At 42.2% G+C, this 27,976-nt stretch overlaps 2 protein-coding genes across 3 annotated transcripts in view; one reads left to right on the top strand and one right to left on the bottom strand.

Moving 5' to 3' along the window:
- Nucleotides 1-5,742, bottom strand: part of Glud1 (glutamate dehydrogenase 1) — a 32,974-nt gene extending 27,232 nt beyond the window's left edge. The window contains exon 1 of the mRNA XM_021182449.2: nt 5,135-5,742. Within this exon, the coding sequence (XP_021038108.1) occupies nt 5,135-5,579 (445 nt within the window). The 5' untranslated portion in view covers nt 5,580-5,742. The remainder of the gene's footprint in view (nt 1-5,134) is intronic.
- Nucleotides 5,743-5,895: 153 nt separating this feature from the next.
- Shld2 (shieldin complex subunit 2) overlaps nt 5,896-27,976 on the top strand; it is a 72,950-nt gene continuing 50,869 nt past the window's right edge. For both annotated transcript variants that reach the window (XM_029468998.1, XM_029468995.1), the window contains exons 1-2: nt 5,896-6,311; nt 7,429-7,483. The gene's annotated coding sequence lies outside the window, so the exon portion shown is untranslated. The remainder of the gene's footprint in view (nt 6,312-7,428; nt 7,484-27,976) is intronic.

The following is a 27,976-nucleotide window of genomic DNA, read 5'->3' as shown; positions in this document are numbered from 1 at the left end:
ATCCCAGGGATGGAAATCAGGTCAGCAGGCTTGGCGGCAAACACATTTACATGATCAACCTGATGAATTACCGACACCCTGTCCTAAAACATCTCCTGAATGATCTAAAGCATTCACAATAATACATTAAATACTATACATCTTTTGTACATATATACATATCTGTATAAACTATTATTTTTCAAATAAACAAAGCACTGTGTGCTGAGAACTGAAGCTGGGTCCTCTGAAAGAACAGGTGCCCTTAATAGTGGAGACATCTCCTGAGCCTTTATTTTATTCTTATTCTTTAATTTTATACCACTTCCCAGAACGTTGCACCAGTTAAGATCATTAATGACCTACTCCTGGAATTTCCTATTTAGACTGCTGTTGAACGGCTTTCAGATGGGGTCTACAGTCCTTAGTAGCGTTATTTTTTCCCCCACTCTCTTAGACTGAAAACTTTATCTCTGATCCTTCCCATCTTCATCCCATATCTCTGAAGAATACCATTGTTTCAAAATACTTTAGTTTGCCTCATTTCCTTTCCATTCCTATTACCTTCATTCTTAGTTCTGATGATTTTCTGTAATCCATTAGGTTTATCATTACGTATTCAACAAAGCTGAAACAGGCCAACTCTCTGTCCATCACCTTTTTTAGTTCTCTGCCCACAGAGACAGCATTCCCTCACTTAATTCACATCTAACACTAACCATCGAAAGCTTCCACCTCGCAGGTTAAATAAAAGATCAACAATCTCACATGATCACCCTTTTCAGAAATTAGTTACAAGGACTGGGTCTGACTTGGATATAAACTGGTGGTTTCTACAGTCCCTCCTCTGGTTCAGTAATATGCTATCATGCCTTATAGAACTTAAATACCTTACATATAACTAAGGATTCAACAAGGGAGTTTCCTTCCCCAAGGAGCTAGGGGCACACCATCCCCCAGGCACAAAGATGAGCTTACCATGCAGCTAGCTCTCTGACCCTCTCATTATCATTTCACCTTTTGTCTTTTTGAGGACCCAGGATCACTGTGTAGCACTGGCTGGTCTGAAAATCTCTAAAGACCAGCAGAACATTAAACTAAGAGTCCTTTCTGCTTCTGTTCTTAACATCTGCAACATTAGTGGATAAAATCTGATTTTCTCAGAATTTAAATGATTACAGTGGTAAATTCAATTTCTTCTGGTCTTAAGCCAAAAATCTCACCTGTTCAGTTCTTTTATGGGACTATTAATCATTACCTACTTTCCTCAAGTTATGTGCACTGGTGCTTAGTTTCCGATTATGACTTGCAGATTCTACACGGTGTGCTGAGACACCCATAACTAGTTAAGTGTCAATGCTTACAGAATGGGAGAAGGGAAATCTGTAGCATACACTGCGGCAGGTTTCAGAGCTCTTCATTTGTTTGCCCATAAGGACTGGGGACACATGGCTTTTATGAAATGACATGTCTGTATAAAGGCAAACAATTCTGCATTTAACTAAAATGTATTACAAACACTACTTCACAGCTGAGTGCTAAGGAATCTATGAATTATATGGCTTATAAAACAAATTAACTTTTGTATTGTATTTCGTAGCAGCAAAACACAGTTACACAAGATACCCATCTAATGATTTGAGGAAGTTCTAACACAGAAGAAAGAACCATTAACGGGAAAACTTCAACTAAATATGATATGAAGACACTGAGGGGCAAGATAGAAAACAAAGAAAGTGGCTCCTATAGTCAGTTGATTGCTAACCCCCCCTTTTTGGTTTTTCGAGACAGGGTTTCTCTGTGTAGACCAGGCTGGCCTCGAACTCAGAAATCCGCCTGCCTCTGGCTCCCGAGTGCTGGGATGAAAGGCGTGCCCACCACGCCCGGCTCCCTTCTAAACCTTTTTAACATTTCACCCTATGTGTCTGAATGCTTTGCCTGTATGCATATACATATGTGCGTGCACGGTGCCTGAGGAGGTCAGAGCAGGCACAGCTCCACTGGCACTGGAGTTATGGATGGTTCTGCGTCACCACCGAGTGCTAGGAATCAAACCAGGTAAGAGCAGCTAATGCTCTAAACCAGAGTGGCCTCTCCAGCCCCTCCACTGACTTTTAAGAACTTTACACTAAAACTGTTAATAGAACAATCTGTTGAGAAAGTTGTTCTCTTCAGAATAACAGATGCTTCAGGAGAGATGCATACAAATGGAGTGGTGAGGGAAGGCAGCCACCTCAAACACAGATTTACCCTAGCAAACAACTGGATGACAGATGATGTACCCAGAATATCGTGTCCACCGGGAACTATCTCTGCTGTGTTTGAAAACATGTCAGAGGGCTGGTGAGATGGCTCAGTGGGTAAGAGCACCCGACTGCTCTTCCGAAGGTCCGGAGTTCAAATCCCAGCAACCACATGGTGGCTCACAANTAACGAGATCTGACTCCCTCTTCTGGAGTGTCTGAAGACAGCTTCAATGTACTTACATATAATAAATAAATAAATAAATAAATAAAAAGAAAACATGTCAGAACCTTTGAACAAATCTTGTCAAATCAATTGTTTATTACAATATCCATCTTTGCTACAAAAATAGATTTTTTGTTTTTTTTGAGACAGGATCTTATCTATGTAGTCCAGGTTGGCACTGAATTTCAGATTTTCCTGTGTTACAGAAAATCAGGTATGCATACGGCCATACCGGGCTACTGACAGAATCCAGGCCTTGAGTTCCAGCTCTTAGTTAAGTCTCTGGTCCTCTGTAAATCCTTACCAGAGGCAAATCTAGTAGCCTCAGTTAAATACGACTTAGGGAAAAAAAAAATCACAAAACCAAGTTTTATTAAATATTTACTTGAAATAAAGTACTCACCAGCACTTCCAGGTGGTCTTTACTTTAAACTATCTCCTTTCATTATAGATTAGACTACTGTATTGATTCAGTACAGGATTTGTTCCTGTTTTTTGAGATAGGGTCTAACTGAGTGGCTCAGCTCTCAGAGCTAGGATTGCAGCAAGTCACCAGACCTGGTTCAGCCTCGAGGGCTTTATTTTAGGAAACTCAGGTGTAAGGTCTCTGTGGAGGAAAGGTTAGATAGAGAGGGCTCAAGGCTGGGAAAGGGATGTCAAGGAACAGATGAGGTCTCTCGTAATAAACACTGGGAGAGCCGGGAGAGCCAATGAGGCAGGAGGATCAAGAACAAAACTCCCAAAACACTATGAGAAGACAATTCACTTAGGCATGGGGCAGGGGGCTGGCGGGGGGTAAGGGGGTGAAGAGGCAGTGTGAAGTTAAATAAATGTAACGGTTTACTTTGTAGAACGTTACTTTATCTTGCTGTATCATCATGCAATGCTGTTACTGTTAACCAACTACAAACCAGTTTCTCTATTTCTGTTCTGTTCACTCCACTTTGAGCAAGTGCTTTGGCTACTGTGATCTGGTAAGGCTGATGATATTTGTTGCTAGGTTCAATATTTTGCTATTAAAACTCCTGTGACAAGAGCACTTAAAATAACAAACTATGGCAAACTCAAACTGCTTTAATGACTATAGAGCTAGGGGCAACAAGACGGAAAATAAAACCCACCAAATCACAGGATGCACACACACCCTCGGTAAAGACATGGACAGTTTAGCATTTGCAATACAATGCCTCTAGCTCGGCAGACATCCTTGTTTGTTCTGGAGGGGGGTAGAATTTGAGTTCCTGGCTTGCTGGAGAGAGGGAGGGAGGGAGGGAGGGAGGGAGGGAAGAAGGAGGAAGGTGAGGTGTAGGAGAATGACTACCCCTTTTATATAATTTTGAGCTGCATGGGAAATCAGAGGTCAAAGTGGTTCCAATGGCTTCTAGCAGAGGGAATTACAGGGCTAAGGGACAATTAGGCTCCAAAGGGAGATCCTAGATGTGGGTAGACCCAATGCGAATTTGGTAAATCATTAAACTTTTTGCCACAACCTTTGTTCCACCACTGGGAACACCATCACAGTCCCAGTTTTTCCAGTTCAGAAATATTTCTATAGTTTTTAGTCAGCTGGTAGTAAAAAGACTACTGGACAGAACCGAGGCAGACAAAGGTCTAGTCCTGCAATTCTCAACCTGTGGGTCCCCCCCCCCCCCCCCCCCCGTAACCCCTGCAGGGGTTGCATATCAAATATCCTGCCTATTAGATATTTACATAACTATTCATAACAGTAGCAAAATTACAGTTATGAAGTTGCAATGAAATGAATCACTGTTCTAGTCTAACCTCTGTGCTCACTTGCCAATTCAACCTCCATCAAGACTCCTACTCAATACATTAAGTTTAAGCCACAGAAAAAAGGTGGTTTTTCTTTCAATAGTCTTTTTTTAAAAAAAGCACCTTTAACGCTGTATGATTGTGAACTGTAGCGGGGAGAAAATGAAAAATGCATTTTTCTTCCCTAAAAAAAGTCTGTAAGCCAATCTACACACATCCCAAAAGTTTAAACCACAGGACACCCTGGTAACTACCAAATCTAACTGATTCAACTCCCTAAGGACTCTACCTTTTGCCTAGGCTCAATTCTGGTACTAGCCAGGACAAGAACACACCCCCAGGGCTATTTCATTCTATTGGCTGGCAGGCAGTTCTGTAGTCTACACCCTTTAGATTTAATGTCAGGTGGCCCTGTTTGTCAGAGACCTTACTCTGCTCGATATTTTACATTTTCCGAGGGGAGGAAAGAGGCACAACACAAAAAGCCATCAGTGTAAAATTATCATAATTTAGAAGATTAGAAAGCTGCGCTGGTTAATCAAACTTTCAAGATTCCAACTCCAGAAAGAAAATAATTTTTCTCTGTTCTTGTATCATCGGCTGCTGGCGTTAAGGGTTCACGGTCTATGACATGACAGGCACCGAGGCTAAAGAAAAGCTGTAGTGTCCTCAGTTAAGTCAGCATCAACACAAGCAGAGGCTTGGGGTGAAGACTTGCCCAGTAAAAAGGCTGGCATATTACGTGGTAGTTTTAGGACGGAAAAAAAAATCAGTATCCTCTAAGGCTGCCACACCCGAGGCGGGGGAGCCCGAAGAGGGGCACGGCCTGCAGAACTGGGCTGGGCCGAGTAGCGGCCCGGGCTACGGGAGTCTGGAGGGGAGGGAGGACGGAAAGGGGCCGGAGGGCGCTCACCTCCCTTGCAGGGCGTGCGGTGCTGGCTGTGCTGGGCCCGGTAGCCTTCGATGACCTCCCAGGAGCCGTCGTCGCGCCGGATGGGGAAGGAGAGGCTCAACACATGGTTGCAGGGCTTGATGATCCTCAGGATGCCGCGCACCCGGTTCCGCTTCTGCTCCTCGCTCTCCCGGGTCTTCAGGTCTTCCACCAGCTTGTCCTCTACGATGCTGGCGCCGCGGTCGAAGAAGCCCTCCACCATCTTGAAGAAGTTGGGGTCGTCTTCGCGGTCGGCGGCCGCTTCGCTGTAGTGGCGCCGGGCGACCGGCGTGAGCCCGGGTTGCGGGGCGGCGGAGGGCTGTCCGCGGGCCCAGCCCAGCAGCGCGGCTGAGTCTGCAGCCGCAGAGCCCAGGGCGGCGGGCCCGGCGCGGGACAGCAGCAGCGCTTCGCCCAGACGGCGGTACATGGCGGCGGCGGGCTGAGGCGAGTGCGGCGGGAGCTGTAAAGACCGGAGCTCGCAGGCCTGGACCGCGGGGAGGAAGGGCTGGGCGCGAGCTGCCCTTTTAAGCCGCGGCTTCCTGCTTGTTTGGCTGTCCCCTCCCCTGCGCCGCTTGTCGCCCCACCGGGAGGACGGACTTCGGCGGCCGCGCGCCGCCCAGGGCGCTGGGCCTCGCCTCCGCCGCGGCCTTGCCCGGCCTCCAGGCGGCGGCGCGTGCGGCTGCGGCGGCGGGGGGCGCGCCCTTGCAGATGGGCTTGGTGCGCATGCTCGCGGGCGGGGGCGGGGCTAGCGTGGACGCGCGCGGCCCGCGGCCCGGAGGCCTGGGCTCCTGAGAGCGGTCGGACGCGGACGCAGCCCGGAAGGTCGGTCCCGTGTGCACGCGCGGCGGCCTGGGAGGTGGAAGCCGACTGCAGGGAGGCCTCGCTGGCTGGCCAGCAGCCCCGGCCGCATGAGTCACCAGGCCCCTCCTTTCCGCCTTGGGCCCGAACGGTGTGCGGATCCGCTGCGCTGCGGGCTGGAGAGTGACGCCGCGCCGAAGCCCTTCGAAGAGGCGCGGGGCAAATCCCGATTCATCCCGAATCCGACTGTTGAGGAACCGGGAAAGCAAGAAGCCTCAGGACTGGCGGGAGGCCCTGACCCCACTGGCCTTTACTTTGCACAAGGTTTTAATTTGTTGTAGGCAGCTTCAGCGATTTTGAGGTAAAACAGTTATGCAAAGCATTGTTGACTCTTTCGCGTGCCACTTTATTTTATTTTGAAAAGTCAGGGTCCCTGTAGCCGAGGCTTGCCCAGAACTCATGGGACCTTGCCTGCTTCTGCTCCCCCAGCCCACTCCCGAGTGCTAGGATTACAGGCTTGAGTCAGCACACCCGCACATAGTTGTAACTCCACCATTGACTGAGTGTGTGCCCCTCTTTTGGAATCATGTCCTAAAGTAAACTAGAAATATAATGTCTCAGTACATATATTTAATTTCTGCGACTCACGTTATGGATCAGGCTGGCCTTGAACAACTCAGAGATCGGTCTGCCCTTGTCTGAGTGCTTAGATTAAAGGAATGTGACATCGTGTGTGTGTGTGTGTGTGTGTGTGTGTGTGTGTGTGTGTATTCTCACACACACACACACATACATATTATATATATATGTGTGTGTGTATATATATATTACACATATTATTTAAATGGTCTAGAATCTGATTACTAAATTATAATTTTCACAATGGTAGCTAGGCTTGAGTGCTACACTCCGGGAACCCCAGAATCTGAGAGGTGGGGGCAGGAGGATAGAGTTTGGTTCCAGCCTGGGCTATATGAGATACTCATTTTTCTCAAACAAAGCTACAAGAAAATCCAGTTGAAAACACACACACACACACACACACACACACTAACATCCTTTAAGTCAAGCTACCTATCACGTGCCACATTACTAGTAAAATCACCCCAGAGTGCCTTGGCGATTTTGTAAACCCTTGGACTTTGTGACACTATTCATCTCTTACATGACTTTATTCATCTACTCAGCATGGAAGAGAAATTCTTAGTTCTTAAAATGTTTTGTACACGTGAAGTGACAGCCTAGACCAGTTGAGTTGCATTCATTTACCTCAGCGAACTCTAAAGCAATATTGAGCTTTCCTTCCCAGTGTGGCTTATATCTTACCTTATTTGCTGAGTGCTAACCGTTAACTGTATTTATTATATATTAATATTAATTACATCAATGTAAACAGTGGTTGATATAAAAAATATAGTTATATACATAATAATAAACAATAAATGATAACCATTATATTTGTATTGTGTTTTTTTTAGCAAAAAAGATTCTCCGGCCTGCAGCATGATTTTGGCTTGATGTGAAAAGATTAAGGTACCGAATTTCCTTTCCACTTGATAATATTATCACTCTATGATTTTATATTACACAAAACAAAACATCCTACCTAGAACTTAGTTTCAAAAGAATAAGACTCCCAAATCCCGAGGTTTAAGCATTAGCCTGACTAGTGTCTGGGAGCACATGGAAGCATTTCTTTTGATATATTGTTGCTGTTTTGAAGCAAGAGTCTCACATTATAGCCAGGCATGTCTGTAGCTCACTGTGTAGCTCAGTGGGATTGCCTGTTAAACTACCATATCAATTTTCTTTACTGATAGTCATAGCCTTAAAAAATGTTTAATAGCTGGGCGTGGTGGCGCACGCCTTTCATCCCAGCACTTGGGAGGCAGAGGCAGGCAGATTTCTGAGTTCGAGGCCAGCCTGGTCTACAAAGTGAGTTCCAGGACAGCCAGGGCTACACAGAGAAACCCTGTCTCGAAAAAAACAAACAAACAAACAAAAAACAACAAAAAAAAGTTTAATAATACTTTTTCTATGGTTTAGTTACCTGAATTGAAGACATTTTTCGAAGGGAGAAGAAATACAACTGTAGAAATGATTTTTTTTTTTAAATTCATATCTCTTGTGTGTTAGTATGTTACAAATAGATAAGGTCTATGGTGCTGTCTCTCAGCACAGGAGGAATCAGGCTGAAGCAGGAGGATTGCTATGAATTTAGGCCACAACATTCATGTCACATAATGAACTCAATAGCCAGAAGGACACTGTCTTAAGGGGAGGAAGGGAGGAAGCAAACAAACTTAGAACTCTGAGAACCTGAGAATGTAGTCTCCTATTAAAACATTTTAGTAATGTTTTAACATTACATGCAAGTTACACAAAATCTAAAGAGTATATATTGGTAGGTTTTAAAAATTAGAGTGAGCAGGTATGTTAGCACATGCCCGTGCTCTTTGGCAGAGTCAGGGTGATCTCTGATTGGAGAGGAGCCTGGGTTATATAGTGAGGAACCCTCCCCCAACTCTCTCACATCCCCCAAGAGAAAGAGTGAACTTCTCCAGGCCCACCTCTTTAACCCCTGTTTAGAACACAGATGGAGTTTTCCTTTCTTCCTGAAGGAGGTACTGTGACTCCTTACTTACAAGGACAGCCTGAGGCTTGGGGGCACATTGCTGATGTTCCCCTATTTAATAAATGGGCAAAGAGTCAGACTTCATATCTGACTCCAAAATTCTGTTATCTTTGCTTATCCAAAAAGCATATATTTGCTCTACTTAGTTTTACATATGACTGCTGTGTAAAGTAGACAAATAATATCCAAATTACAATTTAATTATTCATAGTAATTTCCATTTCAAAAGGAGACCAAAATTTAACTTGAAAGGAATTTTAGTCTTTGATGGCATTCAACAAAGACCGATTGGTTTTCTGCCTTTGAGGTTGATACAACTTTTCCTTGCTATTTTACAATCTTGCTCTGTTCTTGATTCGTAGTGTTTTTTTGTACTTTCAAGTAGTTGAAAAAAGATTTTAGAAGAGAGCTGGAATTTATACATATCATATAAATGTCTGAGCAAAAATCATTGGATGAATTATTTAGTTTGAAGGGCTGTATACGTTTTCTATTCTGTACATTTTATTTAAATGTAATCAGTATATGATCTTTAGAGGTTATCTTCTTTCACTGAACATGTTTTAAAAGTATATTCATTGATGTAGCACGTGTCACTCTCCACTTTACTGCCTGGTTGTACTTCTCTCTTTCATGATCTATTACTGAGCTATACCCACAATGTCACTCTTCCCCCACCCTTCAAGACAAGGTTTCTCTGTGTAGCTCTGCTGCCCTGGAATTAGCTCTGTAGACCAGGCTGGTGTTGAATTCACCTGCCTCTGTCTCTGGAGCCCTGGGATTAAAGGCGTGTGCCACCATCACCTGGCTATCAAATTGTTTCCCACAGTGATTGAACTATTTTAATACCTGTTGTCCTTATAAATGGGTTCCCATTTCTCCTCACCAGTGTGCCTCTATCTTTTTGATTATAGCATCTAGTGGGTGTTAAGTGGAATCACTTGCCTATCCTTGAAGTCTGATGATGTTAGCTTGTTGCTGTTGGCTTCTTATTGTACATTGCTTTAGGGATGTGTCTTTAGATCCTTTGCTCATTTTTAAAGTTTGCTTATATGTCTTTTATACTTGTCATGTCGTGTCGCCCTGGCTGCCCTATAATTCACTTTGTAGACCAGTCTTGCCTTGAACATAAGGAGCTCTACCTGTCTCTGCCTCCTGAGTGCTGAAATCAAAATTATACACCCTCATGCCTGGCTCACTCACCCTTTCTTGTCTTGTTTTATACCTTAGGTTTAGCCATTAACTTACATAGCCCAATCGTAGGCAGTCTTGCCTTTTCAGTACTGAGTTTACAGGCATAGGCCTTGATCCCTGGAATGTCCTTTTATTTATTTATTTTTTGAGGCAGGGTCTCATGTAGCGTAGTCTGGCCACAAATCTCTCTGTAGCTGAGGATGGCCTTGTACTCTTGATCTCTGGCAACCGTTGGTATTACAGGCATCTACCACCTCACTTCGTTCCCTTTCACTAATGAACTGTGAGAATTCTTTTGGTACTCTGACTTTTAAGTTTTTTGTTAGATATGTGTTTGCAAGTCTTTCCTTCCTTTCTAAGTGTTATCTTGTGTATATAATATGATATATATACTTATATGTCTTAACTTATTGTGTAGAAAATAAAACTGACTAAACGTGTTTATATCATTTTATTTATCCATGTGGCCATTCTTTTAATTAAAACTTTATTCTTGTATGTGGCAAGGTGTGCTGTTGCAGCACATGTGTGGAGGTCAGAGGACAGGTTTCCGGAGTAGGTTCTCTTTCTGGAACTGAGGATCTATTCAGACCATTAGACTTGGCAACAAGTGTCTTGACCTACTGAGTCACCTCTCTGGCCCTCATTCATTTTATATCAGCACCACACTTTTTGATTATTCTAGCTTTTTCATTTGTTTAGAGCCAAGGTCTCATGTAGCCCAGGTTGGCCTCAAACTTGCTGTGTGACTGAGACTGGTCTGCCCTTACCTTCCAAGTGCTTGATTTACAGGTGTCTCCCTCCCTCCCACTCTCCCTCCCTTCCTCCTTCCCTCCCTCCCTTCCTGTCTTCTTTCTTCCCTCTCTCTTTCCCTCCCCCTCTCTCTATCCCTTCCTCCCTTTCTTTCTTGATCTCTCTCTCTTTTCCTTTCTCCTTTCATTATAGCTTTGTTTTATATTCCAACCTTGTTCTTTTTTTGTGATTGGTTCTATGCCACTTGAATTTCCATATAAATTTTAAGATCTTGCTGATCTTTGTAACGAATTCAGAATTTTGATGATTATGTTGAATCTATAAATCAATTTGGGGACAGTTCTCAAAACTTATAAGAGAATGGAACCCAGAAATTCTGTACAGTTATAGAACTGGTGAGCATATTTCAAACCGCGAGCTCTTTAATATCATGAGAAGAACTGAAAATCATAAAGACTACGGTAATATGTTTTACATTTATAGATTTGTACACATCTGACTTAAGTGTTTTTGTAGAATTACCTTTTAAGGCATCAGTCTATGATTCCAAAATATGTGTAGTAAACTAATAAAAATAAGATCTGATCTTTGAGTTTCTGTGTGTGTGTGTGTGTGTGTGTGTGTCTGTGTAGGGATGAACCAGAACATGATGTCTTTGTCTTAGCTTCCCAAGTGCTAAGATTGCAGTCTGCACCACCATTCCTAGTTTGCACTTCTTTAGGCAAATCTATTGCTAAGTAGTTTGCTTTACTATGTTGTAAGATATGGTTTCATCGTGTAGTGCAGGCTGACCTTGAGTTTGATCTGTAGCATAGTCTAACCTCCAGCCAGAGATCCATTTGTTTCTGTCTCCCAAGTATTGGGATTACAGGCATGTGCCACCACACTTAGCTTCTTTTATTCTTTTGAATGTTTTTGAGACAGGGTCTCTAGTGGCTTATGCTGACCTCAAATTAGCCTTGACTTGAGATTCTCCTGCTGCTGGGTTTTATAGGCATTTGGTCTCCAAATGCTGGGTTTTATAGGCATGTGCCACCACACCCAGCAAGATTTGCTTTTATAGGGGATCAGTTAGTAAATAGAGCTGAGACAAACAATGTTAACACATGCCTGTCATTTTATCACTTAGGAATCGGAGGCAGGAGACTTGTCAGTTTGAGTTATCCTGTAAGCCCTTGAGTGCCATGATTTTTAGCTTTGTGTACTTATTAGGTGAAAGAGCTGGAGAGAGGCTCAGAGGTTAAGAGCACGTGCTGCTCTTGCACATGACTTGGGATTGGTTCCCAGCACCCACATGGTAGCCCACAAACATCTGTAGTACAGTTCCTAGGGATCCAGTGCCAGTTTGGCCTCTACAGGTGGCCTTCACATGGTGCTGAGTAACTCATGTGGGCACACACACACACACTCACACACACAAACACACATACACACACTCACACACACTCACTCAAACACACTCACACAAACACTCACACACACACACTTATTTAAAAAGAAACATGCCAGGTGGTGGAGGTAGCACATTCCTTTGCCCCCAGTACTCTCAAGGCAGAGCAGGCAGATCTCTGAGTTTGAGGCCAGTCTAGTCTTCAGAGAGGAAGTTCCAAGACAGCCAGACTACACAGAGGAACTCTATCTTGAAAAAAAAAATCTTTAAAAATGCTAGGTCACAATAAATAAACATAATAAAAATAGTTTGAGGCTGCTTCTCTCCCCAGCAGGGGCAGCCACCCTTCTGTGTTTTTCCAATAAATCTGTTGTGTGAGATCTGTGGTGTGCCTTTGTGGTATTCCTTGACTCCTGACTGCCTGGATACCTTTCCCCTCAGAGCTATAACACTTACAACTGGGTTTCTCATCACTGAGTTCTGGAGTGAGCAGGTGGGGTGCTACAAGGTAGCACAGCGTGGCAGCATGGCCAGTGCTGCTGGCTCACACCCACAGGAAATGTAGAAAAGGGAGAACGTGGACTCCTTCAGTAAGAACGGTTCACGTCCTGGGATCAGGAGACAAACTGACGGCTGTGAGCCCAAGCCTCTGGGCAGTGACGTCAGGAACAGGGATGGGACCATCCTGGATAGGAACCTAGCTCTGCCCCGGGAGAGACAGCTGCAGCACCTGAGGAGGAGTTTGCATTATTTAAGTTGGGGGGTGGGGTGGGGGAGACGGCAGGAGAGCCTGGATGGGGAAGGAAACAGCTGTTAGCAGAGGGCGATAAACAGGATGCTGTGAAAGCTGAGAAAACAGGAAAAAGAATTGTAAAAAAATGTAGGTCAATTTAATATTGTGTTGACATTTGAATAGTAATAAAGCGGAGTTGAAAGGTAGGGCCTATATTCTAGATCTGGAAAAAGTGAGACTTACGGTAGAAACAGAATTTTACTTGGAGTCATACAGTGTAATTGCACTTGCTCCCTAGGAGCAGTTGGAGTTTCCAAAGGCAGGAGAGATCCAGCTCAGCGGCCCTGATGTGCTGAGCCAGTAAGTAAGCGGGCTCTGACTTCAGAACTGGATCGCAGAGGGAAGGGATACTTGCTAGTGGGTTAGTTAGGCTGCTTTTGCATATCCAAATAAAAATGGCTTAAGCTCAAGCCATAAACTAAGATATCTGCTGCCTATCAAGCCTAGAGACAGCTTTCTCATGGTAAGTACAAAAGGTCAGCGATAAGGTCAGATACCACAGTACTCTCCTCCCTGTTTTATATTCAGATAGATAGCTAGTGATGTTTTTCCTACTGGTTATAAGATGGCTGTCCTAGTTCCAGGGGTCACATGCAGGCGCAGCTGAGTACTAAGACCCAACAGCAATTCCTACCTCTTTTTAGTATAGATAATCCTTTCCAAAGGCTGCCATTCCTCTTCAGTAATCTTAGGCTAGGTCTAAATTGCACTTCTATGCCTTGGCTGCAGGGAAGGCCAAGAGGTCACTCCCCAAGCACTAATTACTTTCAATCAACTTTTCTAGTTTGCTTTATCTTTCTGTGATAAAAATCACGATAAAAGACACTTTGAGTGGAAAGGCTTTATTTGGCTTACTATCCTGATCAACGTCCATCTGTCCGTCCGGCAAAGAGGGAAACCCAGGCCGACACTTCAGCAGAACCCGTGGATGAAGTTACTCACTGTCTTGCTTTTTGTGGTTTGCTCAGTTTTTCTTTTCTTTTTTGTTTTGGAATTTTGAGACAGGGTCTCTCTGTGGCCCTGGCCATCCTGGAACTTGCTATGTACACCAGGCTGGCCTGAAACTCCCAGAGGTTTACCTACCTTTGTCTCCAGAGTGCTGGGGTTAAAGGCAAGTGCCACCATGCTTGGCCAGCTTGTCTTCTTATGCAGGTTCAGGAGTGGCACTGGCCACAGTGGGCTGGACACTCCAAAGTCAGTCATTAATCAAAAAAATGCCTCACAGACTAGCCTCGCAGACCAGCGTGGTCGAAGAGCATCTTCTCTCCATTGAGCTTCCCTCTTCCCACATAACCTCAGCTTGTGTCAAGTTGACCAAAAACTAGCCAGCATAACAACCAACAGTACTTACCACGTTTGCCACAGAAAAGAACTACCTTCCCCTTTGCTTTTTCATCATCGTGATCATGTAGTTCCCTAGACAACTTTGAATGGAGGAATACTTCTGGAGTATGATATGAGAATTATGATGCTTGTGTTTTGATGTTTTCAATACTAAAATCTGAAAAATCTAGTTCTCTTTGATATCTATATAATGGTGATCATTTTAAGATCATGCATCCAGTTTTTGAATAACAGCTTAAAAACAACTTTGTGGTCCGGTATTTACTGTGTTATTGGATAGGAGGACAGAACAGAAACCCATCCTCAGCTTGTGGGGGTTATAATCAAAATCAAGTGCTGAAATGATCTTGACAGATTTTCTGATAACGTTGCTCTCAGTGACTTGCTACCAGTGTAGGACACAGGCACATAGTTTAACACATTGAGAGCACTAACCTGGCCTTTATGTTGTTAGGCGTTTCTGCCTTTGTGCAAGGCAGAAATGATAGACTCTTTAGATTCTCTATTTCAGTGGTACTTTAGCACAAGCATAGTTTAGGATAATACTACTTTAAAGATACATAAAGAAGCCCAGCAGTGTTGAACATCTTTAGTCCCAGCACTTGGGAGGCAGAGGCAGGCAGATTTCTGAATTCGAGGCCAGGACAACCAGGGCTACACAGAGAAACCCTGTCTCAAAAACAAAAACAAAAACTTCGCTATTTTACATTAATTTGTCTTTATACCATAGTTGATTGTCACTGATCCACAGAATCAGTGTGCAGAGATTTTGCAATAAGAACATTGTCAGGAAGAGAAATTGTTTTTCCTGGCCTTAGCATGTAGCACAGTGCTAACATGCTTGTCTAGCATTGGTAAGACCCTGGGTTTGATCTCCAGCACCTCAAAATCAATACATTCTTTTTTTTTTTTTTTAAAGATTTATTTATTTAATGTATGTGAGTACACTGTAGCTGTCTTCAGACACACCAGAAGAGGGCGTCAGATCTCATTACAGATGGTTGTGAGCCACCATGTGGTTGCTGGGAATTGAACTCAGGACCTCTGGAAGAGCAGTCAGTGCTCTTAACCGCTGAGCCATCTCTCCAGCCCAATCAATACATTCTTTACTTCAAGCATGACACATCACAAGTGATGTTGCCAGATGTCGTGTTCACCCATAATCCTAGCACTGGGGAAACAGGCAGAACTGCTGTGACTTCAAGGCCAGCCTGGGCTACGTGGCAAGACCCTGTCTCAAAAACCCCAACTAAAACCGAGTCAGGCAAAGCTAGTGAGTGCTGTGATCCAGTTTGTATTTTTAAAGATCTCTCTATCTGTTCCATGGAGACTGGACTGAAGAGACCAGGTGACCCTGGTACTGTCATAGGTTGTTCCACAGTGACAGCACAGTTGAAAGATTGGATATGAAAGGTGGAGGAAAGAATGTGTGCCTCTCTAAGTTCCGGCTTCCATAATACTATCACTTTGAAGATAAATAGTAACATATAGGACATTTTGAAGTTGAGGTACTTGCTAAGGCAACGAAATGAAGTTGCTAAATGGGAGTACTATCAATAAAGGAGTTTGCAACAGATCTGGATCACAGCTATAAATGTAAAAGATATTTAAAAGAATGACAAGAAAACTTAGGGGTCAAGTATAGAAACCAGGTAGTTCCCAGTGTAGTCATGAAAGATCCCATATGTGCAAGTTTGGACGGTGGATTATTTCAGTTCTGTCAGGATTCACTGGGGACTATAGAATGGCTTAGGGGGAGTGCCTCTGTGCCAGATGACAGGAATTCAGTCCTGAGCACCTGTGTCCTCAGGAGGGTCATAACTCCAGCTCCAGGGGATCTAGGCACCCTCTTCCTTCCCTCTTGCCTGTGCATGGGAGCGTGCGTGGGTGCCTGTGTGTGTGCGTGAGCGCCTGGGTGCACTTGTATAAAAGAAAAGAATGTACTGGAGACTTTGGAGATGCTGTACAGGAGGTATATATACATAAGGAGTAGGACGGGGAAGTTGGTACCCAAGGGGTCTTGGAAGGACCATTTTGGAGAGCATGAAGCCACATAGGAGCTAAAGAAGCAAGTCTGACTTAGGAAATTGAAACAGCAAAAAAAAAATTCCCATCCATCAAGGTCCTTTCTCAGATACTAAATAGATTCTGGAAGTCTAACTTATAGATGTAAATTTTGTTATCACCAGGACTAGGTAATATAAATAAGGTTAGAACAAACAAAAGGTCCTGGGAGTATCTGAACCCAAAGGTTGACTAGAAAGAAATGATCTGAGATAGTAATGGAAGAGAGGAAATTATTATTGAAGAACCTTCCAATGTTGGTTCTAAGTTGCTGTCTGGGTGTGTGTGTGTGTGTGTGTGTGTGTGTGTGTGTGTGTGGTGGGACTGAACCTAGGGCCTTGGGCATATTAGGCAAATACTCCACTGCTGAGCTACATCTTCAGCCTTTTTAATGAACCTTTTCCCAGTCAAGTTTAAGATGACAGCAGCTGAGTAGCTGAGATTATAGAAAGGGCAGGCTTAGTGTGTCTAAAACATTGAGGAGGAAGGAGAGTTTTGAGAAGGCTTTGGAGACAACATGAGGCAAGTGGAATGAGACTGTCTAGGAGAATTGGGACAGTGCGTTTCCCCAAGTTCTGGTGTGTTTAGTTATGTGAGTGTGCTTTATCTGAGAAGGCAAGTGAAACAGTTCAGCTGTCTTGGTATAAATTCTATGCTAGTGTGACACTAGGATAATGTGGTGAGAAGAGTAAGTACAGAGTACATTTTTAAAGTGATGAGCTTTGAAATGAGGCTGACAGAGAATAAATAAAGCCAGAAGATCCCGTGCGTTGTAACTCAAGAGTTGGAAGTACAGTTGCTGTTGTGACAGATCTGGCAGGATTTCTGAAATAGAAGCAAAGTGAAGGTTCTTAGAATCGAGATGAGCCGACTGTAAAGCTGGGTTGTTAAAGGACTTGGCGGCAGAGCCAGGGAGCGAGGAGACTCTGAACCAGATTGCAAAGTCTTTCGCAAATAGAGTGAGCAGGTCAGTAGGTAATAGAAACACATTTCAGGGTCGGAGCAGATGACACAAGCCTCCCTCCGGAAAGGGTTTCTTGTTTGAGGGTAACAAACAGGTGGTGAACATTTAATGCTTTCTGTGGGCTGCATATTTGAATGGGAGAGTGGTTTGTGCTTAGACTTAGTTCTGACAAAATCTGCCATGTCAGTGAATGAAGTTAGTTCACAATCAGAATACTTGTTTATAGTTGAACAGTGGAAAGGGCTGTCAGGAGGTATAGCTTGGGAGGCTGTGTATAAGGGAAGAGGAGAGGGAATGTGTAGAACAGGGACTACACAGGTCCACAACAGGAAAGGGAATTAATTGTTGGGAATTTGTTTTTGGAGAATTGCAAATATGACGAAAAAATACCATCTTAGATGTCAACATGTCAGTTCGTTTAGTGGAAACTGTGTTTAGGCTGACAGATGGAGATGCTGGGCTTTGTGGAACTATATACATGCCAGTGTCCCCAGCTCTGCTTGCTAATGCCTAGCCGCCTTTGCCTTTTGCTTAGTGTGCCATAAAGCTCCCTACCGTAAAGCTGTTTTATTCTTGGCAAAGCTCAGCTCTGAGTGTTGAGGAAGCTTACATGGAAGCAGTTGGTGCTCTTTTGGTTTTTTGACTTCAGAGATCTCATCTCTGAGACGTGAGGACAGACATAACTCTCAGTAAGAGTGAAACAGTGAGTCTTTGGGGCTCATTAAGCAAAGCCTGACATCCCATGAAGAAGGGCTATAAAGAAACGGAGTCCCTCTGCAACCCTATAGGTGCAACAACATTATGAACTAACCAGTACCCCGGAGCTCGTGTCTCTAGCTGCATATGTATCAGAAGATGGCCTAGTCGGCCATCAGTGGAAAGAGAAGCCCATTGGTCGTGCAAACTTTATATGCCTCAGTACAGGGGAACGCCAGGGCCAAGAAGTGGGAGTGGGTGGGTGGGGGAGCGTGTGGGGGACTTTTGGGATAGCATTGGAAATGTAAATGAAATAAATACCTAATAAAAAAATTAAAAAAAAAAAAAAAGAAACGGAGGCCCAGTAGGAATAAATAGCTGGGACTGTCACACTTCATGATCTGCTTTTTTATTTTTGTCTGTGCGTATATATGTGTGTGTGGTAATGTGCAAGCTAGGTGTGCCTTTGGAGGTTAGAAGGTGATAGTTGGGAGGGAGTCCTTCTCTCCTTCCTGGTGGGATCCAGGCATTGAAGTCTGGTTGTGCCATTTGAATTCGGAATGCTTTCACCCGCTGAGCTCTCTATCCCTCCTCCTCCTGCCTTCCAGCTTCCTTTTTAGAGACTGGTCTCAAGTAACTCAGGCTGCCCTTCAGCTTACAGTGTAAACAGAGGCTGACCTTGAAGTTCTGAACTTCCTGCCTCTCCTTCCCAGTGCAGGGTACAGGCACATGTTTCTTAGTGTGGTGTTGAGGGTGGGACCCAGGGCTTCCAGCATGCTAAGCAAGAACTAAATAGTTGCTTTAAATATAATATATTCTGATTATATTCTTTCTCTCTCACCCTCCTTTTTAGATATTTTAGTGATGGCATTTTTATATTTTTTTAAGAGTTCTTTTTGTTGTTGTGCTTTTTCTTTTTCTTTCTTAAAAAAAAAGAGGGAGAGACAATCTCACTCTAGCTATTCTAGAACTTTTCGTTTTTGTTTTTATAATAAATGTCCACTTATCTGAATAGTGCACCACCAACAATAATCCCACCAGCATCCATCCTGATGAACTGGAATTTACAGGAAATACTTAGAGGGCTGCTGGTGACTCACCAGCAGCTAGCTGCTTCACTGAAGAGCCCTCACCCACCGGGAGAGGTGGGGTGGGGTGGAGTGTGCCTCATTGGAAGGAGCATCGCTGGAGCTCCCAGGAAGACTCTCTCCAGCAATAGCTCTTGTCTGTGTTATCTTGAGGAGGAATCTTATGAATATTGTACATTTTAGGTATTTCCTCAGAGTGTGAATTGTCTACTTCCTGATTCGAATCTATAAGTTTCTTTACTTCCTGATTTTTTTTTTTTTTTTTTAAATCTTGAGACAGGGTTTTATTAATGTAGCTCTGGCTGACCTGGAACTAGCTATGTAGACCAGACTGGCCTCGAACTCAGAGTTTTGAGTTTTTTGTTTTGTTTTTTTGTTTTTTGTTTTTTGGGTTTTTTTGTGGTTTTGTTGTTGTTTCTGCTCCCAAGTGCTGCTATTAAAGGCATGCACCACTACTTACTGATTTTTAAGAGCTCTTTCCAGTGATGAAGTGTTTCAGTTTGCTGCATGATAGCACCCAGGGGTGCCTGTAGTCCCTAGCTCTGCTGTTAGCCTTCTAAGTGCTTGTTTATTTATTTATTTTAAAACACATTAGCTAGTTTTCTTGAAGGTTGTCCTATGAAAAAAGATTCCATTATCAAATTAGTTTGGGAAATCGGATACATATTCCAGTACCCCACCTCTACCACCTTAGCAATTCACAGTGAATATCAGTGTCTTCCAGGTTGATAAAGATGCTGGGAAATGGTATTACAAATCATCTTATCAAGGCCTTTTAAAAAGGGGGTTCTTCCTAGTTCTACTGCAAGCTAGTTCCTATACTCTCGAGGTCAAGCCGAGCCGGAACTGAAACCCAGGGTAACTGGATGTTCACTATCAAGCCCAGTTTCCTGTTCACAGTGAGCAAACAGCTTTAATATTAAATCCCCTGTTTTCTCAAAGTTGTTTGGATGTAGGCATGGTTATTTTTCAAAACTTACTCAAAAGTCAGTCGTCCCTGAATGGGTCCCAGGAATGTTGCCTGAGTCAATCTACAGTAGTGATTGCAGTCTTTTAAATAACGATGTTTTGGGGTAGAACTTGGTTTTTAAGTTAGCATTCAAAGTAATGAGTTTCATCGTGGCATCTTCATACATTGTATCATTAGACTTTAGAATTGGCTTTTCCCACTGGGTTTTTCTATTTGTGGTGTTAAATGCTGTATTTACTTGTTACTTTTTCTAATTGTACCTATTTTGTGTTCTTATTCACAATGACTTTCCTCCTAAGTTGTGGTAGGTCTTTGTTTTTGAGACAGGGTGTATTCCAGGCAGGCCTGGAACTCTCTCTGAATGATGGAGTGACCTTAGTGGTCTGATTTTCCTGCTTTCACTCGGTAGTTAGTTACCTGCTAGCTGCCATGCCCACTTTATGTGGTCTTGGGGACTGAGTTCAGAGACCTGTGTACCTACGCAAGCAGTCTCCACTACATCCTTAGTGCCTGCTTTTTGGGTGTGGTTTTTTTTTTTTTTTTTTTTTTTTTTGAGACAAGATCTTGCTATGTAGGCTAGGCTAGCCTCAAACTCAAATCTTACCATAACCTTACAGATGTTTTGATCACGGGTGTGGACCACATTAGCACTTTTCAAGATTTTTTTAATACTAAAACACAAAGATTACCGGGCATGGTGGTGGACGCCTTTAATCCCAGCACTCAGGGGGCAAAGGCAGGCCGATTTCTGAGTTTGAGGCCAGCCTGGTCTACAGAGTGAGTTCCAGGACAGCCAGGGCTACACAGAGAAACCCTATCTTGAAAAACAAACAAAACAAAACAAAACAAAACAAAACAAAAACCCCAAAACCCCCTAAAAAACCAAAGGTTTATTTTTATTTTATGTGTATGAGTGCTTGCCTGCCTGCCTGCATACAAGTGTAGTATAGTGAACTGGAGTTACACTACGTGGGTGCTGGGAAGGTGCTGGGAAGCAAGCCTGGGTCCTGTGCAAGATTAGTAAGTACTTTATCTGCTGATCCATCTTTCTAGTCCCTAAAAGCATTTTAATCCAAATTGCTGTTTCTCTTTCCCTTTCTGTTCTAAGATTATTTCAGTCATAAACTTTTCGTGTTGGGGGTCCTTGAGATGGTCTACCTCATCTTCTTTATTATTTTTCTTTAATTTTATGGCAGGTTAAGGAAATGATACCCATTTAGTAATTTGCATCGGAGTTTGAAGCTTTTTCTAGTAGTTCTGTAATCTTAGAAGAGTTACTTCATTCTCACAACTTACTTCTTTGTCTAAAATAATATCGTGTAAAGTAACCATATGAATCAAGTAAGAGGCCAGCAGGATGGCTTAGCAAGGAAGGACTGTGCTGCTAAGCCTGGAGACGTGGGTGATCCCCGGGACCTATATGGTGGAGGGAGCTATGACTCTCAAAGTTGTCCTCTCATATCCACATATGTACTTTAGGGCACATACACACCTGAGGACCTGTGTGCACACACACAAAATGTAGTTAAAACAGACCAGAAAGATGGCTCAGTGGATAAAGGTGCTTGCTTACCACCAAGCATAACAACCTGGCTTTGATCCCTGGGACCCAGATGATGAGAGTGGGGAGCTGCCTCCTGCATACTGTCCTATTCTTGTATCCACTCCTCCAACCCCTCTCCAAAAATAAGTAAGAGAAAAGGTTGAACAGGAAGCAGCAGAGCTGGGTGGGCAGTGGTGGCGCACGCCTTTAGTCCCAGCACTTGGGAGGCAGAGGCAGGTAGATTTCTGAGTTCGAGGCCAGCCTGGTCTACAGAGTGAGTTCCAGAACAGTCAGGGCTACACAGAAAACACAGAAACCCTGTCTCGAAAAAAACCAAAACCAACCAACCAAACACACACACACAAAAGCAGCAGAGAGGCTGCTGGAATTCAGGGGTTGTTTTAAAAGTTTTCTTAGGCCAGTTATGTTAGCACAAGCCTTTAATCCCAGTACTCAGGAGAAAGGCCTCTGTGAATTATTCAAGGCTTACCTAGTTTTACAATACTGAGTTCTGGACTAGCGAGATTATATAGAGAGACCCTGTCTCAAAGAGAGAACTGTTTTTAATGAAAAATAAAAAAGACTTAACTTAGGAAATCCATGTATTGTCCAGCTTGTTGAAGGTTCTCAGTCTCTCCCCTTGCCCTCAGGAAATGCTCTTCATTTTATTACATGAATGAGTCCTGAAACAGTTGGACGGTGCTAAGTAGTTGTAGATGTGAACTTTCTCAGTTTTATGCTGACATCTGCCATACTTCTCAAAGTAATGTTGTCATGGTAACTGCAGGTTGTATGGGAGTTGAAGCCAGTTTCCTTCCAGCTTTCCAGCTGACATAAAAGCAGAACCTACTGGGTAAGCACAGACCTACTTACTAGCTCACCTATTAGTGATGCTCTGTTAGCTGCTGGTCTTTTTGAAGTTTCACCGTTGCCGTTTATAACCTGATATGTCTTCAGAAGCTTTGCAGAATGCTACGGCTTAAATCATCCTCTAGAACATGTGAAATATCTTTCCTAAAGTGGACTTACCTGTTAGTATGTTCAAAGTCATGCATCTAAGATGATGCACCATGGTTTTTTTTTTTTTTTTTTTTTTTTTTTTTTTTCGAGACAGGGTTTCTCTGTGTAGCCCTGGCTGTCCTGGAACTCACTTTGTAGACCAGGCTGGCCTCGAACTCAGAGATCCACCTGCCTCTGCCTCCCAAGTGCTGGGATTAAGCGTGTGTGCCTCCACGCCCGGCACACCATGGGGTTCTTGTTTGCTGTTTGTGTGTTTATGGGAGTACTTTGCTAATGTAACCTGAGGATGGACATTGCATGAACATTGTATAGAACAAAGCTACTATAGTAAAAACCTACAGGAAGCTTAAATTGTTAAAAAAAAAAAAGTTCCCAGCTCTCAAAGAAGCCCTGCAAGAGTATTGCTAAATCTTACTTCTAATTCTCACTCTGCCCCTTGTCATTTCTATAAACAAACATTTCTATGATCCTGATAGCTTGACAGTTTAAGTTTAAGTTTCCTTATACATAAGAAAGGTACAACCACATTTACCCACTTTGTTCCAATAATTACTGTGTAGCCATGTAATCAGTAGAGAATATACACACATAGGAAGCATCCAGTACTTTGCATGTTTTGCACAAATAACCTGTTGCATTCATCAGGAATGTTCTTTTCAATCTCATTTTCTATTCATTTCCTAAACATTTAGAAGCTATATATTCAAGATAGAATATAAATGTTTAACAATTAGAATGAAAATTAAAATTTATTTAAAATTAATAATAATAAGTAATCTATTTTGGTCCACTCAAAGTGTTTTAGCGAAAAATGGTCTTATGTTTGACAGATATTGGTTTGAAACTTCCATTTGCAATGTTGGTGTCATGGCTGTAGGCAAATTATTCAAGCTATGTGTAAACTATTTGGATGAGTGGGTAAGAATGTGCAAGCATGAGGACCTGGGTTTGGATCCCAGCGCCCATGTGTACAGCTAGGCATGGCTGTGCTGGATATGCCTGCAGCCCAGCATGGGCTCTGTGTTTTAGCTAAGGCTGGCCATGAGTACATGCTGAGCTTTCTGGCATTTTGATGTGAAGTCCATTTATCAATTTTGGCCATATATTTTCATGTTAATAAATGCTTTTATAGTCTATGAATTTATATAAAGCAAATCATAAAGAAATAAAATAAATACATTTCAATAAAAGTATAGAATTTTAAAGCAGAAAAGGTGATCAAAACAAATAGTACTTTTGGAAGTTGAGTATGATGGCACATGTTTGTAATTTCTCAGTTGGGAGGCTGAGCAAGAGCCCATGACTTAACTGCCACCCTGGGCTACAGATGGACACTGGGCCAGTTAGCAAGCACTACACAGGAAGATCTTATCAAAATAACTCCCCTACTCTACAAGAAAAAAAAGTACAAATAAATGAAAACAAGAAAAAAAACAAAACAAAAAGATGGTCTTAGAGTTAGCCCAGGCTAGCCTAGGCTTCATAAGAGCCTTGTTTCCTTAGAGCACTGGCTACTAAATTGTGTAATTTAAATAGTAATCTTTAGTAATTTTTGGAATTCTTTTTTTTTTTTTTTAAGATTTATTTATTTATTGTTATATGTAAGTACACTGTAGCTGTTTTCAGACACACCAGAAAAGTGCATCAGATCTCATTACAGATGGTTGTGAGCCACCATGTGGTTGCTGGGATTTGAACTCAGGACCTTCAGGAGAGCAGTCAGTGTTCTTAACCACTGAGCCACTCTCTAGCCTTGGAGTTATTCTTATCTCTAAAATGTTTTTTTTTTGTTGTTGTTGTCATTGAATGACTTTATATCTTATAGTGCTTTCTACTTAGACAGGGTTTCTCTGTGTAGCCCTGGCTGTCCTGGAACTCACTCTGTAGACCAGGCTGGCCTTGAACTCAGAACTGCCTCCTTTTGCTTCTGGGATTAAGGCATGTGCCTCTACCTCCTGGCCTTTAAAAAATTTTAAAAAACATTTTATTGTGTGTGTGTGAGACAGTACATGTGTGGGAATCAGAGGACAACTTTGAGAACTGGGTTCCCTCTACTATGTGAGTTTTAGGGATTGGATGCTGACCACCAGGCTTACCAGCCAGCCCCTTACACACCGAGTCTCCTTGCCAGCTTTTGTGGGACAGGGGCATCACTTCTGTCTGTAGTATAGTTTGCAAGTGATAATCTTCTGTACTAACTGGAATTGTGCATAAATGCAGATAAGGAATTGACTCAAATAAAATATCGGTCATTGCTGTTTTTAATACAACATATTAGGAAAGGTAAAGGAAAGAAGTCAGGGAAATTTGAGGTTAAGTTCTATTTTATGAAATCTCAACAGAATGATTTATGCATACTTAGACATAGCAAGGATCTGACTGAAACGTGATTCCCATGGGGATTACCTAAGTACACTCTGAAGAAATTCTCGGTGTCCCAGCTCTGGTCTTGCTACTGAGATCAAGGACCGTGTTCATTCACATAGAAATAGCCATGCATTTCCCCAAAGAACTGCTTGGTTCTAGTAGAACTCTGAATTCTCATCCATTATTCATTAAACAACCATTTTAAGCTCCACATAGAGGGCAAGTACTATGCAGAACATTGTGTTTAAAACAATCCAAAGATAAATAAGACAATTATGATACAATTTGTAATCTTAAATTTGTGAACCTTTTTTTTTTCTTCTGTCTGTGGAGAACACAGAACATATAGTTGAAGGTTATCTAAATGGTTATGTTTATTCCTTTAATTTCCAGTAGTTCTTAGGAGGTACTTTATAGGGTTAATTGGTTTTTGTTTATTACCACAGCTTTAGCTCTATTTCGTCATTTCAAAAAATGTTTCTCAAGTTTTGTAGTGAACTGTAAGTTTCCTTGGAGAATACAATCTCTATATAAATTGGAGACTTTATTTGTAGTAGAATGGAACAGTGCTTGCTTCAGCATTACTGAGTTAATGTATAGTTGGTACAAAGTTTTCCCTTTCAATGACTAACTTGTTTAGTGAGAGTGAATGATTGATTATGGCAACTGAAAGTATAAAACGTGAGTGTTCTATTCTGAAGTATGGTAGGTATCTTTATAAGTAACTTTCAGTAATTTTTTTTTTTAAATCTTAGATATGAAACTTAGATGGTCACCCTTCTCTTTTGTTGTTATCTATTTTTTATTCTTTGCTTTTTTGGGACAGGGTCTGATGTATCCCAGCCTGGCCTCAAACTTGGCATATAGCCTAGGATAACCTTGCATTTCTGATCCTCTTGCCTCCTAAGTGTTGGCGTTATAGACAACTGCCACCATGCCTTGCATTTGATACCTCATAAAAATTTAAATCAGTCAATTTTTCTTTCCTTTTTCAAGACAGGGTCTCTCTATGTAGCTCTGGCTGTCCTGGAACTTGCTCTATAGACCAGACTGTCCCTGAACTCAGAGATCTGCTTACATCTGCCTCCTGAGTGCTAGGATTTAAGGCATGCGCTACTACCTCCCAGCTTGATGCTTTTTAAAGGGAGGGATACATGAACAGGGCTTTGAATCTTTGAATATACTAGATAATTGTTACTATAATAATTGAATATTTTGATATGGAAACAATGCTAGTTGTTTAAAAACACAGTAAGTTACTTTATTAATTTATTTATTAACTTTATTAATGATATTTATATTCAACATCTCAGTAAGTGTTATAGGTACATTAGCTTTTAAAAATGATCCCTAGATTTTACTTAAAATATTTATTTTAGTTTTATGTGCATGAGTGTTTTGTCTGCAGGTACGCAAGTATACGTGTGTATTCAGTACCTCTAAGGGCCAGAAGCAGGTAGTGGATCCCTTGGAACTAGAGTCACTGACTGTTGTGAGAGTCACCATGTGCTGGGGACTGGACCCAGGTCCAGTGCAAAAGCCATTGATCTAGCCCCATTCATGCTTTGTAAACATTTCACAAAAGGGATTCTATTATTATACCCACTTTACAGACTAGAGGGCTCAAGAGACTGAAACCCAAGGTTTCTCTTGGTGGCATTTTCTTAACAAGAGTTTTAGCATCATGAAAATACTGTTTCCTATTTTTCTCCTTTCTCCTTCAAACTCAAGTGTTTTATTATTTTATATCTTGCAGGGCAGTTTTGTTAGATATAGTTTCCAGAGGTCAGGTTTAGTTCCCCAGTTGGGTTTTATGTCTTTATGACTCTGGCAAAGACTTGGGTACTACATTCCACCCTTTTTATCTTTGTCTTCTTTCAAAGCTGTGCAGTTTAATGAGTCAAGTAACGGTCAGGGTAATTTTCAACCCTGTATCACTTTTTCATTCAACCCAAGAAACTTTATATCAATTGTTTACATTATCTATTTTTTGTTTTGTTTTTTAGACATGTTTTAAAGATATGGTCTTGCTGTATGTAGCTTAGGCTAGCCCTGAACTCTCTATGTAGCTAATCTCGGCCTCAGACTTACTTTATCACTCAAACTGGCCTTGAACTGATCTTCTGCCATCGCTTCTGCTTGCTGGAATTGCAGGTTTAAGTCTCCGTGCCTAAGTTGTTATGTTTCTTTTAAAAGTCTAATTAACTTGTATTTTGGCTTCTTATTAATCAGAGAGAAATATTTTAAGATTATATCTTTGAAATCTTAAGTTATTATATCTTTTTCTTAACATTGCAATTCTGAATTTTATTTAGTTTCTTAGTTCCTTCTGCAGTCCTCTTTTTTTTTTCTTTTCTTTGAGACAGGGTTTCTCTGTAGAGCCCTGGCTGTCCTGGAACTCACTCTGTAGACCAGGCTGGCCTTGAACACAGAAATCCGCCTGCCTCTGCCTCCCGAGTGCTGGGATCAAAGGCGTGCGCCACCACGCCCGGCTTGCAGTCCTCTTTATTAAAGCTAAATATCAGTTTCTGCCGCATGATTGTTAGCAGCATTTTGTTTTGTTCCTAGAAACCACTAGGATCATTTTAAAAACAAGGAATGCTAATTATGAATAATATCCTCCTTCATTTCCACTGAGCACTGATTTTATCATTATGGAGAGTGTGGACAGTGTCTGCTCAGAATGGGAGCTGATAGCAGGACACGAGGAAGTAGTAAAAGTAGACGTGATAATGTATCATGCTGCTCAGAGAAAGTGATGAGCATTGTGCCATCTCTCTTTTGTTTTCAGTTTTCTAAACTCCTGGTCCCATAAAAATATCTCTTCTTTTATATAATTGCCTCCAAAACAAACTAAAGCAATCTGTAAGTAATCATATTTGCTCAAAACCACTTTGCTAAATCAGAGAATATAGTGACTGATGAGAAAAATAAAATTCCTGTCCCATGGGACCTAATCTTTAGTGAAGGACATAGGTAAAGAACAGAGGCTCAGATGAAGAGGAGGGCTGTAGAAGAAGAAAGAAGTAATATGGTATGGGGGTGAGGGGCACTGGAGTCTAGTTAGACTTTAGATGGAGTTGGACAGTAATGTGCTGAGGTAGTGAGCCGGATACTCTTGCTGACTTTTCAGATGGACAAAGTTATAATGTCCACTGTATAGCCCAAGCTGACTTGGAACTCTGGAACTTAATCTGTAGTCCAA

This window comes from Mus caroli, chromosome 14, assembly GCF_900094665.2.
Source record: "Mus caroli chromosome 14, CAROLI_EIJ_v1.1, whole genome shotgun sequence".
In the NCBI taxonomy this organism is placed as follows: domain Eukaryota; kingdom Metazoa; phylum Chordata; class Mammalia; order Rodentia; family Muridae; genus Mus; species Mus caroli.
Note: the sequence above shows the minus strand (reverse complement) of the source record. Positions and strands in the feature narration are given on the sequence as shown.